The sequence below is a fragment of the Ananas comosus genome, unplaced genomic scaffold (assembly GCF_001540865.1).
Source record: "Ananas comosus cultivar F153 unplaced genomic scaffold, ASM154086v1, whole genome shotgun sequence".
Taxonomy (NCBI): Eukaryota; Viridiplantae; Streptophyta; class Magnoliopsida; order Poales; family Bromeliaceae; genus Ananas; species Ananas comosus.
The window spans coordinates 23,906-39,843 of NW_017890672.1; the positions used below are offsets into that span (position 1 = coordinate 23,906).

A 15,938-nucleotide genomic window follows, 5' to 3' on the forward strand; every position below is an offset into this window, starting at 1 on the left:
CTAGCAGCCAAGTCTTTGCCACTCAGGTGGAGGAGCAACAACCTGCAGCACCCGACGATGTCGTGGCAGGTATAATTGTGATTAAAGGCACTAGAGCTAGAGCAGTGTTTGATATAGGCGCATCTCATTCGTTCATTAGCACGTCATTTGCTAAAACTCGTGGCATAGAGATGGTATACAACGAAGATTATTGGTGGGTGAATGCCCCAGAACACTTATTCAGTGTCCACAATGAGTGTTTGGCGTGTCCAGTGCAAATAGGCGATTGGATTATGCCGATTGATCTGCTGGTGCTAGATCAGATGTGGGGATTTGACGTTATCTTGGGGTCCAACTGGCTCTCCAAGTACTATACGGTGATAGATTGTGAAAGCAAGGTGATCACTTTTCGTGAGCCTAATCAAGAGGAGTTGGTCTACCAAGCGTGCAAAAGTAGGCGCTTTGCGGCGACCATATCGTCTGCAAGGGCGAAGAAAATGATCAAAGGAGGGTGTAAGGCCTATTTGGCAACCATGGTAGATGCTCGGAAGGAGTACCCTGAGTTGGGGGATATTCGAGTAGCGTGCGAGTACCCGGATGTGTTTCCGGCGGAGTTATCGGGACTGCCACCGGACCGGGAAGTTGAGTTCGTCATTAACATGATTCCTGGGGCGGAACCAGTTTCGAAGGCTCCGTATAGAATGGCACCGGTGGAGTTAAAGGAGCTGAAAGGCCAACTACAAGACTTGCTCGATAAAGGATTTGTGAGGCCGAGCGTGTCACCATGGGGAGCTCCGGTGCTATTTGTGAAGAAAAAGGATGGCACACTTCGACTCTGCTTAGACTATCGTGAGTTGAATAAAGTGACGATAAAGAACAAGTACCCGTTGCCAAGGATTGACGATTTATTCGATCAGTTGCAAGGGTCCAAGGTGTATTCGAAGATTGATCTCCAATCGGGGTATCATCAGCTAAAGATTAGGCCGAAGGATGTGCACAAAACGGCGTACCGTACGCGGTATGGCCATTATGAGTTTACGGTAATGCCGTTTGGGCTTACTAATGCCCAGGCAGCAATTATGGACTTGATGAATCGAGTCTTCAGGCCGTTGTTGGATCGATGCGTCGTGGTGTTTATAGACGACGTGTTGGTTTACTCAAAGAGTGAGGAGGAGCACGAAGAATATCTGAGAGTTGTGTTGCAAATACTCAGACAGGAGAAGCTCTATGCGAAGTTGAAGAAGTGTGACTTTTGGCTAAAGGAGGTCACATTCTTGGGCCATGTGGTGTCAGGCGATGGAGTTTCGATAGACCCGAAGAAAGTGGAGGCAATAAAGGATTGGCCTCGCCCGACGAATGTAGCGGAGGTTCGCAGTTTCCTAGGACTTGCGGGCTACTACCGGCGGTTCGTGGAGGGGTTCGCCAAAATAACCACTCCACTAACGCGCCTCACGCATAAAGGAGTGAGGTACGTGAGGAGCTACGATTGCGATCGAAGCTTCGAGGAGTTAAAGAGCAGATTGACGTCGACCCCGGTGCTTGCCTTGCCGACTCCGGGGGAGACTTTTGTAGTGTATAGTGATGCCTCTTATGTTGGTCTCGGGTGTGTGTTAATTCAAAATGGGCGAGTCATTGCATATGCATCGTGCTAATTGAAGTGTTATGAGAAGAACTACCCGATTCACGACCTCGAGTTAGCCGCGGTGATCTTCGCGCTAAAGCTTTGGAGGCATTACTTATATGGTGAACATTGTGAGGTATACACCGATCACAAGAGTCTAAAGTACTTGTTCACCCAGAAGGAATTGAATATGCGGCAGCGGCGGTGGTTGGAGCTGTTAAAGGACTACGATGTCACTATACTGTACCACCCCGGGAAAGCCAATGTCGTGGCTGATGCTCTAAGTAGAAAATCGGCGGAGAACTTAGCGATAGCAATGACGCCTCAACCGCTGTTGCAAAAGGAGATGCAAAGGCTTGGGTTGGAAGTGGTAGCGCCGGAAGTGTCGGCTACACTTGCCGCATTAGTTGTGCAACCGACCCTATTGGAAAGAATCAAGGATCTTCAAGCTTCGGATCCTTATCTTCAAAAGATTATTCATCTCAGATTATTCACTCAGGCTATATATAATTAAAATATAATATATTTATATATATTTTAATATATATATATATATATATATATATATATATATTCGAGCTTTTCGAGCTTTTCGAGCCTAATTCGAACGAGCCGAGTAATACTCAAGCTCGGCTTGAAATGAATTTCGAGCCTTTTTTTTGTTCAAGCTCGGCTCATTTAATTTCGAGTCGAGCTCGAGCGAGCCAAATATCGAGTCGAACGCGAGCCNATATATTCGAGCTTTTCGAGCTTTTCGAGCCTAATTCGAACGAGCCGAGTAATACTCAAGCTCGGCTTGAAATGAATTTCGAGCCTTTTTTTTGTTCAAGCTCGGCTCATTTAATTTCGAGTCGAGCTCGAGCGAGCCAAATATCGAGTCGAACGCGAGTCGAACGCGAGTCGAACGCGAGTCAAACGCGAGCCGGCTCGCTCATTTGCCAGCCCTACTCACAAGGGAGCGAAGTATATTTGGAGCGACGATTGCAATCGGAGCTTCGAAGAGTTGAAGAACAAGTTGACATCGACCCCGGTGCTTGCCTTGTCGACTCCGGGGGAGACCTTCGTAGTGTACAGTGATGCTTCATACAGTGGTCTCGGGTGTGTGTTAATGCAAAATGGTCGGGTGATAGCTTATGCTTCACGCCAGTTGAAGAGTTGTGAAAAGAACTACCCGATTCATGACCTGGAGTTAGCTGCGGTGATATTCGCGCTAAAGTTATGGAGGTATTATCTATACGGTGAGCATTATGAGATTTACACAGATCATAAGAGTCTTAAGTACTTGTTCACCCAGAAGGAATTGAACATGCGACAGCGGTGGTGGTTGGAGTTGTTGAAGGACTATGATGTCACTATACTTTACCACCCCGGAAAAGCCAATGTCGTAGCCGACGCGCTAAGTAAGAAATCAGTGGAAAACTTGGCGATGGAGATCACGTCGCAACAGTTATTGCAAAAGGAGATGCAACGGTTGGGCCTCGAAGTAGTAGCGCTGGGAGTGCCGACAACACTAGCCGCGTTGGTAGTGCAACCGACCTTGTTGGAGAAGATTAAAAGGCTGCAAGCTTCGGATTCTTATCTTCAAAAGGTGTGGAGTTAAGAAAAAAGTGGTAGTGCTGACGATTTCAGCATTGGAACTGATGGCGCATTTCGATTTAGAAATCGTTGGTGTGTGCCTAAAAATGATGACGTTCGAAGGGCGATCATGCAAGAAGCTTTTTGCCGATAGTATACACCCGTGAGCACTAAAATGTACCAAGACCTAAAGATGCTTTATTGGTGGCCGGGTATGAAAAGAGAAATTGGAGAGTTCGTGGCGCAATGCCTTACGTGCCAACAAGTGAAAACGGAGCGCCGGTTTTTGGCGGAGAAGCTACAAAGTCTACCAATACCCGTTTTGGAAATGGGAAAATATAGCAATGGATTTCGTTATCGGTTTGCCTCGATCACAAGGCGGACATGATGCGATATGGGTGATAGTGGATCGATTGACGAAATCGGCTCACTTTTTGCCGATTCACACTACGTGGTCGGGAGACAAGCTAGCTCAAGTATACCTTGACGAGGTTGTGAGACTGCATGGGGTTCCGGTGTCAATTGTATCGGATCGAGACCCTAGGTTCACCTCTCATTTTTGGAAGAGCTTGCAAGACGCATTGGGCACACGGCTCGATTTCAGTACAGCATTTCATCCTCAGAGTGATGGACAGTCGGAGAGGACAATACAAATCCTCGAGGATATGTTGCGAGCGTGTGTGCTTGGTTATAGGGGCTGATGGCACAATTACTTGCCGATGGCGTAGTTTGCGTACAATAACAGTTACCAAGAAAGTATCGTGATGGCGCCATTTGAGGCATTATATGGAAAGAGGTGTCGTTCCCCGATTCATTGGAGCGAGGTGGGTGAAAGAGTTACTCTTGGCCCCGATGTGTTGCGTGAGGTGGAGGAGAAAGTTCGCCTTGCCCGTCAACGTCTTGCGACGGCACAGTCAAGGCAAAAGAGTTATGCCGACAAGCGCAGAGGAGAATTGGAATTCGCGGTTGGAGACCGTGTATTTGTGAAGGTATCGCCTATGCAAGGTGTAAGGCGTTTTGGGGTCCGCGGGAAATAGAGTCCCCGATATGTCGGACCGTTCGAGGTATTAGAGCGCCTTGGCGCGGTGGCGTACAAGGTTGCATTGCCACCGAGACTCGCGGCAGTTCACAACGTGTTCCATGTGTTGAATCTAAGAAAGTACATTCGCAACTCGACACATGTCCAAGCCTCCTCAAGCAAGCTCCTCCTCCTCTTCTTCTCCTCCTTCTTCTTCTTCTCTCTCTAGAAAGTGTAAGGAGAGGGTGAGAATGAGGAAATGAGGAAGGAAAGAGGGTGGAATGGCTAATAAGCCCATCTAGTGTAACAAAATCTAGTGAGGCCCCCCCAAAAAACCAATATTACATCAGCCCGGTCTGGGCAGTTTTCGCCCAGAGGGACCGGTCTCTCCCCAGCAGGGACCGGTCTCTCGCTTCGAACCCGAAAAACCAACGTTCGGGAACCGGTCTCTCCCTACGCGGGACCGGTCTCTTACTGCGAGGACGCGCTCGGGGACCAGTCTCGCCCGCCAGGGACCGGTTGCCTCAGGGCTGCCACAACACTGCTCACTGGGGGACCGGTCTCTCCTTTCAGGGACCGGTCCCAAGAGTGAAAACTCTCAGGACTCGTCCAGAATTCAGGTTTTCGAACTTTTTGGATCGAAAAACATTCTACGACCCTCCACCAAGTGTGGAAAAGCTCGAAACACATCCAATCACTAGAACCTCACAATTTGCAAAAGTCCAGTGTGTTACAGGAGAGACCAGTCCCCGAGCCCGAAAATACCCAGTAAGGGCTGGTTGCAAAAATGAAATTGAGAGGGGTTTAAGTGCAAATGTTACATGAGATGGTTGTATAGGGCTGAGGGTTAGGGTTAGCTCTTATTTCCCTTACACCTAAACACAAACCTTTCCTCTCTCTCTCTCTAAAATCCTTCTCTTCTCTCTCCCTCTCTCTCTAGGGCTTGGACTAGAGGGGTTTTGGAGGAGAAAAGCTTGGAGAAGAAGCTCTCCAAGGTGAAGGGCAAGCTTGATCAAGGTTTTGAAGGAAGGCTTGGGCTCCAAAGGTGAGTTCTTATGATTATAAGTTAGGTTTTGGGTTTTGCTTCTAGTTGAAGCATTTAGAGATGTCTATGGTGGTTTTCCTCCATGTTTTGTCAAGCTAGGGGCTTGATTAGAGAAGATGACATCGTGAAGGACCTATATTTAGGGTTTTGTGATTTTGAGGTTCAAACTTGGATTTGATCTCATTTTAACCTAATTGGTAGGTCTACGAACACATCGGTGCGCTCGGTTCGGCGATACGACGAGCGTGCGCGAAGATATTTAGAAGACAAGCTGAAATAGTACAGATCGTCGTAGCTCGCGGCGAACAAGTCCAAAAATCGTGAAATCTGAACCGCGGCATCCTTGTGATACATAAAGGTGGGGGGTGCTATCCGGAAACACCGGATCTCTTTCTATGCCTATGTCCTTTCTTTGAGCATGTTGAGATTATGGCATTCTTGCATGTAGGGTAATGAACAGTATATGTTGATTGTAACAATTATCTGCGTAAGATTATTGTAATGATATAGAACCATGTGAACAAAGATAGTGAAAGACCCTATATGCATGTGAATGTGAGAAATGACTGTGACCGTAGTAAACAAAGGCGACATTGACATTAGTGACTCGATTGACATCGAAAAGAGAATAGTTAAACAAGGTTTAACCCGAGTGACATTATGTGTACTGTGGCATTAGGACCACCATGACGTTGGCGAGTGATAGTATGTGCATGAATAGGTATTAACCATTCATCGGCATTGAGACAGTGAGAATTGTGACAGGTTGGCCAAACCTCCTCAAATTGAGGATGGGATCATACTCACATGTATTGGTTCCGGCTTGTGCGAGGTCGCTCCTCCACGAGCGGTGTACTCCGGAGAAGAAAAGCATCACGGGTGAAAGTGCCCGGCGAAGATCCTTCGGGTGGTTGTGCCTTGTGCCTCCCCCGTTAGATGGGATATGTGGACTGTAGTTGGGGTAAACCAGGAGCACCCTAGGTGGATTGGGTAAAGGCCAAAGGACAGTGAAATGGACATGCATGCATAATTATCATGTATCTGAATATGAATATCTATCTGTGGATTGCTTTCTTGCAGGCATTGTATTAGAGTGCATTAGTTGGTTTGTTATTCTTCTTTTATTGAAATACATATGCCTGAATTAGACCTAGTGGGCGAATCGGCGTGGTCGGCGGCCGAACCCACTGGAAACTTCGTTCTAGTTCTCATTACCACTAACCCTGCAGATCCCTACGCGAGCGGGGCGGCGGAGAATCGAGGCAAGGGAGTCGCGCCGTAGTTAGCGGCCTCGGAGTCATATAGGCATACCCTACACTTGGTGTACTCAACTTTTATATGTTGAAATTGTAAAATGATGTAATATAAAGATGATGTAAATTATATTATGGTTAAAAGAAATCGTGATGTAAATGAATGAAATAGACTACTTGTATTTGATTCAAATGAAATCAAATGACATGTATATTGGATGTTTTGTTTAGTTTCGATGTTTCACTTGTGGTTATTGTTTGCCCTCGTGCAAACCTCGTATATCTCGCAATTCTCCTTATTGATTTGCTTGTAATATACTTGTTGTTGGAGCCTTGGGCGGACAGGGGAGGTACTGTCCGTTCGGCGTCTGTCGTGTGCTCGAATCCGACCAAATTGGCGGAGCTCGGGGCGGGACAGATATGGTGGTATCAGAGCGATGTGAAAGCAAAAGTCTAGGATGGACTTAGGGACCTTAGGATTGGAGACCTTAGGAATTAGGACACGTATGACGTGGACTTGGATAGGCGAAGGCTAATTGATTGGGTTATGAGTAGAACTTCTCTTAGAGATGGATTCGAGGGAACGTTTGTTTTCTTTTGAGGTATTATGTGGGGCGGACGACTACATAATGCCGAGAGTAGAAAATGAACATGCCTAGTTGCTTTCACTTGATTGGGTAGTTATTTGGAACGAGTAAGAGTCTCGGATGTCGATTGTTAACGCGTGTGTTTCGTTTCAGGATAGATGTCACAGAGACGATATACGCGTCGGACCACTCCGGCATTGCCTGATGAGGTGCCAGAGCAGGTGGGATCCAATGAAGTTCGCGAGTTGCGGGCCCAAGTAGCAGCGTTGACTGGGGCTATGCGATAGCAAGGGGTGCAGATAGGACGGCTCCACGACTTGGTGGCTCGACAGGCGGCGGCGGCTACACCTGTACCTCAGGACCCGCCCGCACCTGTAGCACCTACGCCGGTGGCGGCGGCACCAGTGACGGCTATTCCTCCGACAGCTTCAGGTTCTTCAGCTCCTATCCCGGAGGTACTTGAGGCCGAGCAGGAGTGATCGTTGGCGGTGTTGACGGCCTTCAAACGGTTTAATCCTCCGACCTTCTTGGGTGATGTGAAAGACCCATGGTTGATGGAGGCGTGGCTTTCCACGATTGAGGCGTTGTTCGAGGATATCTACACCCTCGAGAAGGACAAAGTTCTTTTGGCGGCTCACTGTTTAGAGGGGCCGGCTCGATCGTGGTGGACGAGAATGATGAATGGTCGGTCCTTGGATCCGGCTACTATGACTTGGGAGGCGTTCCGGGAGATTCTACTAATGGAGTACTTTCTGGAAAGTGACAAGCGGAAGATCAAGGAGGACTTTCGCAAGCTAAGGCGGGGAAGCCGAACAGTGCGGGAGTATGAAAGGGAGTTCTCGCACATGGTTAACTATGTTCCCGGTTTGGTTCATGGTGACCGAGATCGGGCGGAGGTCTTTGAGCGCGGATTGCGGCCGGAGATATTCAAGACTGTTCAGGCGCTCCGGTTGAAGACCTACGAAGAGGTGCTCGATCGTGCGCTATGGATAGAGCGCGGTAATGCCATTGCGTGTGAGGAACGCGAGGCGTTTGAGAGGGACAAGGATAGGGAGAATTCCAAGAAGCGACCGGCTGGTGGTTCCGCGGGGTAGTCAAGTTCTAAGCGACCCCCTCAGCACCCTAGATCCCAGTGGCGGCGAGATAGAAGCCAGACAAGGAGTCAGACGGGTTCCTCCCCGTGCGTGATTTGCGGTGGGAATCATAGGCTGAGTGAATGCTCTCAGCGTGACGGGAGGTGTTTTCGATGCGGCCAAGCGGGACACATGAGATGGGATTGCCTGGGTGGCGCGTCACCTGCTCCGTCAGCTGCTTCGGCTCAGTATGCTCCACGACAGCTCACAGGACTTCCACCAGCCATGTCGGCTGGGCGCGCTTCATCACCGCGACAACCGGAGGGATCGCATGCACCGAGTGGACAGGTTTTCGCCACTCAGGTGGAGGAGCAGCCTACTGTACCCGACGACGTCGTGGCAGGTATTATTCTGATAAATGGCATTAGAGCAAGAGCACTATTTGACACGGGCGCATCGCATTCATTCATTGATGCCTCGTTTGCTAAGACGCATGGCATGGACATAGAGCATAATTATGACTATTGGTGGGTTAACGCACCAGAACACTCGTTTAGAGTTCACGACGAGTGCCTAGCTTGTCCGGTTCAAATCGGCGACTAGATTATGCCGGTGGATTTGCTAGTGCTTAAACAGATGTGGGAATTTGATGTTATCTTGGGAGTTAATTGGCTCTCTAAGTACTACGCCAGCATCGACTGTGACAGTAGGGTGATCACTTTTCGTGAGCCTGGTCAAGAAGAGTTTGAGTATCGGGCATGTAAAGGCGCGTGCTTTGCGGCGACTATATCGACGGTGAGGGAGAAAAAGATGATCAAGGGTGGTTGCAAAGCTTACTTGGCGACCATCGTGGACCCTCAAAGGGAGTACCCGGAGTTGGGGAACATTCGGGTGGTGTGTGAGTACCCGGACGTGTTTCCGGCGGAGTTATCGGGACTACCACCGGATTGGGAAGACGAGTTCGTCATTGACTTGATTCCCAGTGCGACGCCAGTTTCGAAGGCTCCGTATAGAATGGCATCGGTGGAGCTTAAGGAGTTAAAGGCCCAATTGCAGGACCTACTCTATAAAGGCTTCGTGAAGCCAAGCGTGTCCCCGTGGGGAGCACCAGTGCTATTTGTGAAGAAGAAGGATGGCACCCTTCGACTCTGCGTTGATTATCGCGAGTTGAACAAGGTGACGATCAAGAACAAATACCAGTTGCCGAGAATAGACGACCTGTTCGATCAGTTGCAGGGGTCGCGGGTATATTCGAAGATAGATCTTCAGGCGGGATATCATCAGTTGAAAATCCGACCGAAGGATGTGCATAAAACGGCGTACCGTACGCGGTATGGCCACTACGAGTTTACGGTGATGCCGTTTGGGCTTACCAATGCCCCGACAACGTTTATGGACTTGATGAATAGGGTCTTCCGACCATTGTTGGATAAGTGCGTCGTGGTGTTTATCGACGACGTGTTGGTGTATTCGCGGAGTGGAGAAGAGCACGAGGAGCATCTGAGGACCGTGTTGCAAATACTCCGAGTGAGAAGCTTTATGCTAAGCTCAAGAAGTGCGAATTCTGGCTTTCGGAGGTGACCTTCTTAGGCCATGTGATATCCAGGAGTGGAATCTCGGTGGACTCGAAGAAAATTGAGGCGATTCGAGATTGGCCCCGTCCTACGAATGTGGCGGAAGTCCACAGTTTTCTCGGATTGGCGGGCTATTATAGGCGTTTTGTTGAGGGGTTTGCGAAGTTGACTACTCCTCTCACACGCCTTACGCATAAAGGAGTAAGGTTTGATTGGAGCGAAGGTTACGACCGAAGTTTCCAAGAGTTGAAGGAGAAGTTGACGTCTACCCCGGTACTTGCTTTGCCAACGCCGGGAGAGAGCTTCGTGGTGTATAGTGATGCTTCCTACACCGGTCTCGGGTGTGTTCTTATGCAAAATAGGCGAGTAATTGCATATGCTTCGCGCCAATTGAAAAGCTATGAGAAGAACTACCCGACACACGATCTCGAGCTAGCAGCGGTTGTTTTCGCGCTGAAGCTTTGGAGGCATTATCTTTATGGTGAGCATTGTGAGGTGTATACCGACCACAAAAGCCTCAAGTATTTGTTCACCCAGAAAGAGTTGAATATACGGCAGCGGCGATGGCTGGAGTTGAGAAAAGACTATGATCTTACTATCCTGTACCACCCCGATAAAGCCAACGTGGTGGCCGATGCGCTGAGTAGGAAATCTATTGAAAACTTGGCGACGGCGATTACTAGTCAACCGTCATTACATAAGGAAATGCAACGGTTTGGATTAGAGATCGTGGCGCCGGAAGTTCCGACTATCTTGGCGGCATTAGTGGTTCGACCGACCTTGTTGGAGCAAATTAAGGAGCGGCAAGTGGATGATCCGTATCTCCAAAAGATGCAGAATGATGTCAATGACGGGCGCGCGGGTGATTTCGGCGTGGGAGCTGATAGTGCACTTCGGTTCAGAAACCGATTGTGCGTACCCAAGGACGATGATATTCGTAGGATGGTGTTGCAAGAGGCGCATCATTCCCCATATAGTATTCACCCGGGCGGCACTAAGATGTACAAGGACCTAAAGTTGCATTATTCGTGGCCGGGTATGAAGAAGGACATCGGAGAATTCGTGGCGCAGTGCTTAACGTGCCAGCAAGTAAAGGCCGAGCGTCGTTTTCCCGCGGGGAAGTTGCAGAGCTTACCGATCCCCGTGTGGAAGTAGGAGAATGTCGCGATGGACTTTCTGGTCGGGCTGCCCCGATCGCAAGCTCGACATGACGCCATATGGGTAGTTGTGGACCGTTTGACGAAATCGGCTCACTTTTTGCCGATCCACACCACATGGTCAGGAGACAAGTTAGCCCAGGTTTACTTGGACGAGATAGTGAGACTGCATGGGGTTCCCGTGTCGATTGTATCCGATCGAGACCCCCGGTTCACTTCTCATTTCTGGAGGAGCTTGCAGGATGCTCTAGGCACGCGGCTCGATTTTAGTACGGCGTTTCATCCTCAGAGTGATGGACAATCTGAGAGGACAATTCAGATACTCGAGGACATGTTGCGAGCATGTGTGCTTGACTATCGTGGAGGGTGGCACGATTACTTATCGATGGCGGAGTTTGCATACAATAATAGCTATCAAGAAAGTATTGCAATGCCGCCATTCGAAGCCCTGTGTAACACACTGGACCTTTGCAAATTGCGAGGTTCGAGTGATTGGTTGTGTTCCGAGCTTTTCCACACTTTGTGGATGGTCGTAGACAGTGTTCCAACCCGTGGTTCGAGTCTCGAGGATTGAGGTTAGAAGCCTAGCACCGAAACCCGAAAAATCGGATTTTTGGTTGACTCTCGGGTAGCCTTCATTAGGTCGTGTACCGGTACAGGATTGATGGCTGTACCGGTACAGGGTTGATGGTTGTACCGGTACGGGATGGTATACCAGTACACAGGCAGTTTTCCAGCAAACCCGAGGCTCGGGTTTGGCATTTTCGTGGGAGGTGTACCGGTACGTGAGCCTGTGTACCGGTACGCAGTGCAGATTCTGAGCAGTTTGAACTGCAGGGGATTTTTCGCATTTGTGGACTTCTATATTACCACCCATGCCCCCTTGGGCCTTCCCTGAGCTGAGGAGGGTGGAGATCAAGGTAAGAGAGCCCTCCATCCCTTTCCTTCTATTTTATTTTGTTTTTAAGGCTTTTATGCCCCATTTTTGCTACTTTTGCATCTTGGAGGTTTTTTCCACCATTGGAGAGGACTTGGAGCTTTGTTAGAGGCTTGTTGGAGGAAAGATCTTCCACCCCATTTGATTTGGAGCCCAAGTTGAGACTTCTAGAGAGGTTAGCAACATGATTTGAGCTTTTGATCCATGTTTTGCTAAGTTTTTGAGATGAAACCCTAGATTTGATACTTAGGGCTTATTTTGGGTATTTTGAATTTAGAGCTTGAGGCAAATATGTTTAGAATCCCTTGGGCTTAGAGGAAGGTTCTAGCTCTCTTAGCCGCTTGAAGAATTTCTTCTCTTAATTGAGATTTGACCCTTTTGCTTCTAGTATTTTCGATATATAAGAGATCGTATGCTCGTGTATCTTGTTCGCTCAATACTTTAGTAATTTGAGACCCGGACAACTTTGTCGCGCAAATCCGAGCACCACGCGACGGTTCGTGGGTTTGCCTAGCGCACACAATGAGAAATTCCCATTTGTGAGAATTAGTTATCATTAATGAAAAAAGCACTGCATTGTCAACTAATTATTATTATGAATTTTGAATGCTAAAATTGCATATTTACAATATCGAATGAATTTGGACCCTCTATTAGTAGAGATGCTTGGAGATATATGTCATTTAGCATTCTGTATGAGACTTGGTTCCATGCTCTATATTTCGTAGTAAAGAGTCGCATCATAGCAATTTAAACTTAAGTTATCTTGTGATATGAAACGATGGCAAAATTGCCTCATTAGAGGTGTGTGAACTAGAGAAGCTAATGTCATCAAGCGCATTGATCCGGGACCCATGTGTAACCTAGGGAAGGGCCATTGAGATTGTGGGAACATGCTTAAACATTAATGTCTAATGTCATAAAGCATAGACCTTAAGAAATGTGGAACTTCATTTGACACTTAGAACATATACTTCGAGATCCATTTGACTATTACCTATGTTAAGAACATGAGGTGGACTACTTGAGACTTGACTATCTGCTTGCCATTGTCTCATTGCACATGTCTGTGATGCGCTCGCTACAAGCCGCATCCGGAGTAGCCTCTCGACGTATGTTCATATCGTCTTGATGCGATAATTGAGAATCCTACGGGGATCGTGTGTGACGAACACATACCAAGAGTATGGGATGTTGGCAACCACTGGCACTTAGCGCACAAGCACCCTTTGTAGCTCCTTGATTGGAAATGGAAATCGACCACGTTGTGGGAATGAATAACTGCTACTTAGATTAGCTAGTAAGTTGGATAGGTGTACATGCTCATAACATAACAATGAATATAGTACATCTTGCCGTTTCCATGCATTGCATCATAGCTATACTGGCTATCTTGATAACTTACTCCTTATATTTTGCATATGAATCTGTGAGCTTTACTTCCTATTATTTGACAGCATATTAGTATGCATTGATATATACCTTATAGCGTAGATGACATCACCATTACATCCATCGTATTGGAGACATAGTAAGTTAGCTTTCATTCATACTCTTTCAGCTTCTTATGTTCGCATATTTATTGCATAATACTATATTCGTTACTTACCCCTTTCCATTTGCCTAGTGATATTGAGCTAGTCAGTAATTGCCTCATGGACTATAAATAATAGCTCTCACTCCCTCTTTTTCTCGATGTTTTTCAGAGCCTTCCACGCAGGGTGAGGCCAGGGATCGCGGGAAGGGAGTTGCTTCGAGCTAGCTTCCTTCGAGGACGAGTTGCTAGGTGGTCTACCTCTCAATATTTTACCTTTTTGGCGAGAGGTTGAGGGTTTTACCAGTGTACTAGAGACCACCATTTTTGTACTAGAGACAGATATTGTACTACTTATGGTTTCTTTTATTGGCTAGCTTTATTTCTTTACTTTGGTGTAGATGATAGAACTTTACTCGCTCTGATATCATTAGTTGCTAGTTATTTCACTTCTTTTATTTGTTCTATCTCTTGCTTTACTTCCACTTTTGTTGCAGACGCCTTATATGTGTAGACATATGGCGGGTCTGGGCACGCTACCGGGAGGGCCTTCGCCGGTCCCGGGGCGTGACACCCTGTATGGAAGGAAGTGTCGCTCACCAGTTCATTGGAGCGAGGTGGGCGAGAGAGTTGTTCTTGGCCCAGAAGTTGTTCGAGAGGCGTAGGAGAAAGTTCGTCTCGCCCGGCAAAGATTAGCGACGGCGCAGTCAAGGCACAAGAGTTATACCGATAAGCGAAGGAAGGACGTTGAGTTCGCGGTTGGGGACCGCGTGTTTCTAAAGGTGTCGCCAATGCGCGGTGTCAAGAGATTTGGTGTCCGGGGGAAGCTAAGTCCCCGATTTGTCGGACCCTTTGAGATCTTGGAAAGGGTTGGCGCGGTGGCCTACAGAGTAGCATTACCGCCGAGGCTTGCAGGGGTGCACGATGTGTTTCATGTATCCAATCTCCGCAAGTATGTTAACGATCCGGAGCATGTTCTCTCGTATATACCGATAGAGCTTCAACAGGACATGACTTACAAGGAGTTCCTGGCGTACATTGTTGATCGGGAGGTGCGAAAGCTACGAAATCGAGAAATCCCGTATCTTAAGATCCATTGGAGCGAACACGGCGACCGGGAAGAGACGTGGGAGCTTGAGGACGCGAGGAAAGAACGTCATCCTCATCTCTTCGAAGAACTAAGATGAGGTATGAAATTTGATTTACGAATGAGTTATTTTCGCGGCCGAAACAATTTTAAGGGGTGGGGAATGTAACATCCGGAAACACCGGATCGCTTTCTATGCCTCTGTCCTTTCTTTGAGCATGTTGAGATTATGGCATTCTTGCATGTAGGGTAATTGTAATACACTGAACTTTTGCAAATTGCGGAGTTCGAGTATGTGGAATGGTGTGTGGATCACTCCTACATGTTCTAAAAAGTTAGAACAAGTGTTTGGATAAGTTAGAGGATGCTTGGAATGTTAAAAGTGAGAAATTGCATCAAACTGGCGAAAATCAGCCTTTTCTGCTTGCTGTACCAGTACAGACATCACCTTGTACCGGTACAAGCTGGCAGATTCGTGGCAGCTTGGGTATTTTGGTCATTTCACTTTTGACACCTATCTATTTGAACCCAGCACGACTCTGGGGGCTTAGTGAAGGTTGCTGGAGCTCAGGGGATTGTTCTTCCACCTTCCTCTCTCTCTCTCTCTAGGGTTTTTCTCTCTCTATATAGAAATCGACGATTTTGCTCGTTTTCGTCGCCTCGCTTGTTCGTCGCTTGTTGCGAGTGTTACGGAGCCCTTGTGAACGTGTGAGAGAATACTTTGGAAGTCTTTTCGCAGCTCTGGACCAGCGAGCTACTGGTTGGAGGCTTGGCGAGGTAAGCGGCTCACATTTTCCATTTTCGGCAATTTCTTGGACGAATTATGTATAGTTTTGGAGTTGTTGCTTCTAGCTATTTTAAACTGAGGTTTTAGCACTTAAAGATGAGTTATTTAACTGTGAATTAATCTCAGTAGACCAGGGATAAGCTACTTTGAAGCTTAATTGGAAGAATTAGCCATTTCGGAAGCTTAATCGGAACTATACGCGGATTATTGATGCAATTTGGAATTTTCTCTTCGCAGCAGGTCTTCGAGTCTCGTTGAGCTGAACTTGTACTCTTAGAAGCTGGTTTGGAAGGTATTCTAACCTGAGGTAAGCAGGGATTTCAGTTAGAAAACTGAATTCGCAAGATTCCGACTATATTTGCTAATATATGATGATTTTGATGTCGTGTTGGTGTTGTTCGCAGCGAGAGGGTGTTTGACCCTTGGACCGCCTTCGTTTGGCCTTGGAGGGCCTTCTGGAAGCTTAACGTGAGGTATTAAGCTAAGCCAAAACAGGGATTTAAGCTATTCCAATGTACGAAGTGTAATTGCGCCGAAATTGGCCTTTTCGATCGTAATTTTGATACGATATGTATGCTTCGTGCTCAGCAGGATTGCGACCTAGTGGAGCTGATCTTTGGAACTCCTTGGACTGTTTTGGAGCCTAGTACTAGGTGGGTCGGACCTAACCAGAGCAAGTGAAGCTCCCCTATGTTCTATATGTATTATAGA

At 47.5% G+C, this 15,938-nt stretch overlaps 2 protein-coding genes across 2 annotated transcripts; both read left to right on the forward strand.

Moving 5' to 3' along the window:
* Positions 1-7,632: 7,632 nt before the first annotated feature.
* On the forward strand, positions 7,633-8,172 carry LOC109704061. The gene has a single exon (XM_020224793.1). It carries the CDS (start codon positions 7,633-7,635, stop codon positions 8,170-8,172), a length of 540 nt encoding a protein of 179 aa, XP_020080382.1.
* Positions 8,173-8,757: 585 nt separating this feature from the next.
* LOC109704062 lies at positions 8,758-14,540 on the forward strand. The gene is made up of 3 exons (XM_020224794.1): positions 8,758-9,261; positions 10,263-10,670; positions 14,019-14,540. Exons 1-3 carry the CDS (start codon positions 8,758-8,760, stop codon positions 14,538-14,540), a joined length of 1,434 nt encoding a protein of 477 aa, XP_020080383.1.
* The last annotated feature ends 1,398 nt before the right edge of the window (positions 14,541-15,938 follow it).

Bases quoted from the DNA above. Each gene is read 5' to 3' on its own strand.
- LOC109704062 (XM_020224794.1), top strand. From the start codon at position 8,758: ATGCCGGTGGATTTGCTAGTGCTTAAACAGATGTGGGAATTTGATGTT. The intron at 9,262-10,262 runs GTGCTATTTGTG...TTGTTCACCCAG, and splicing joins TGTCCCCGTGGGGAGCACCA to AAAGAGTTGAATATACGGCA. The intron at 10,671-14,018 runs GTGTTGCAAGAG...CGAGAGGCGTAG, and splicing joins ACGATGATATTCGTAGGATG to GAGAAAGTTCGTCTCGCCCG.
- LOC109704061 (XM_020224793.1), top strand. From the start codon at position 7,633: ATGGAGGCGTGGCTTTCCACGATTGAGGCGTTGTTCGAGGATATCTAC.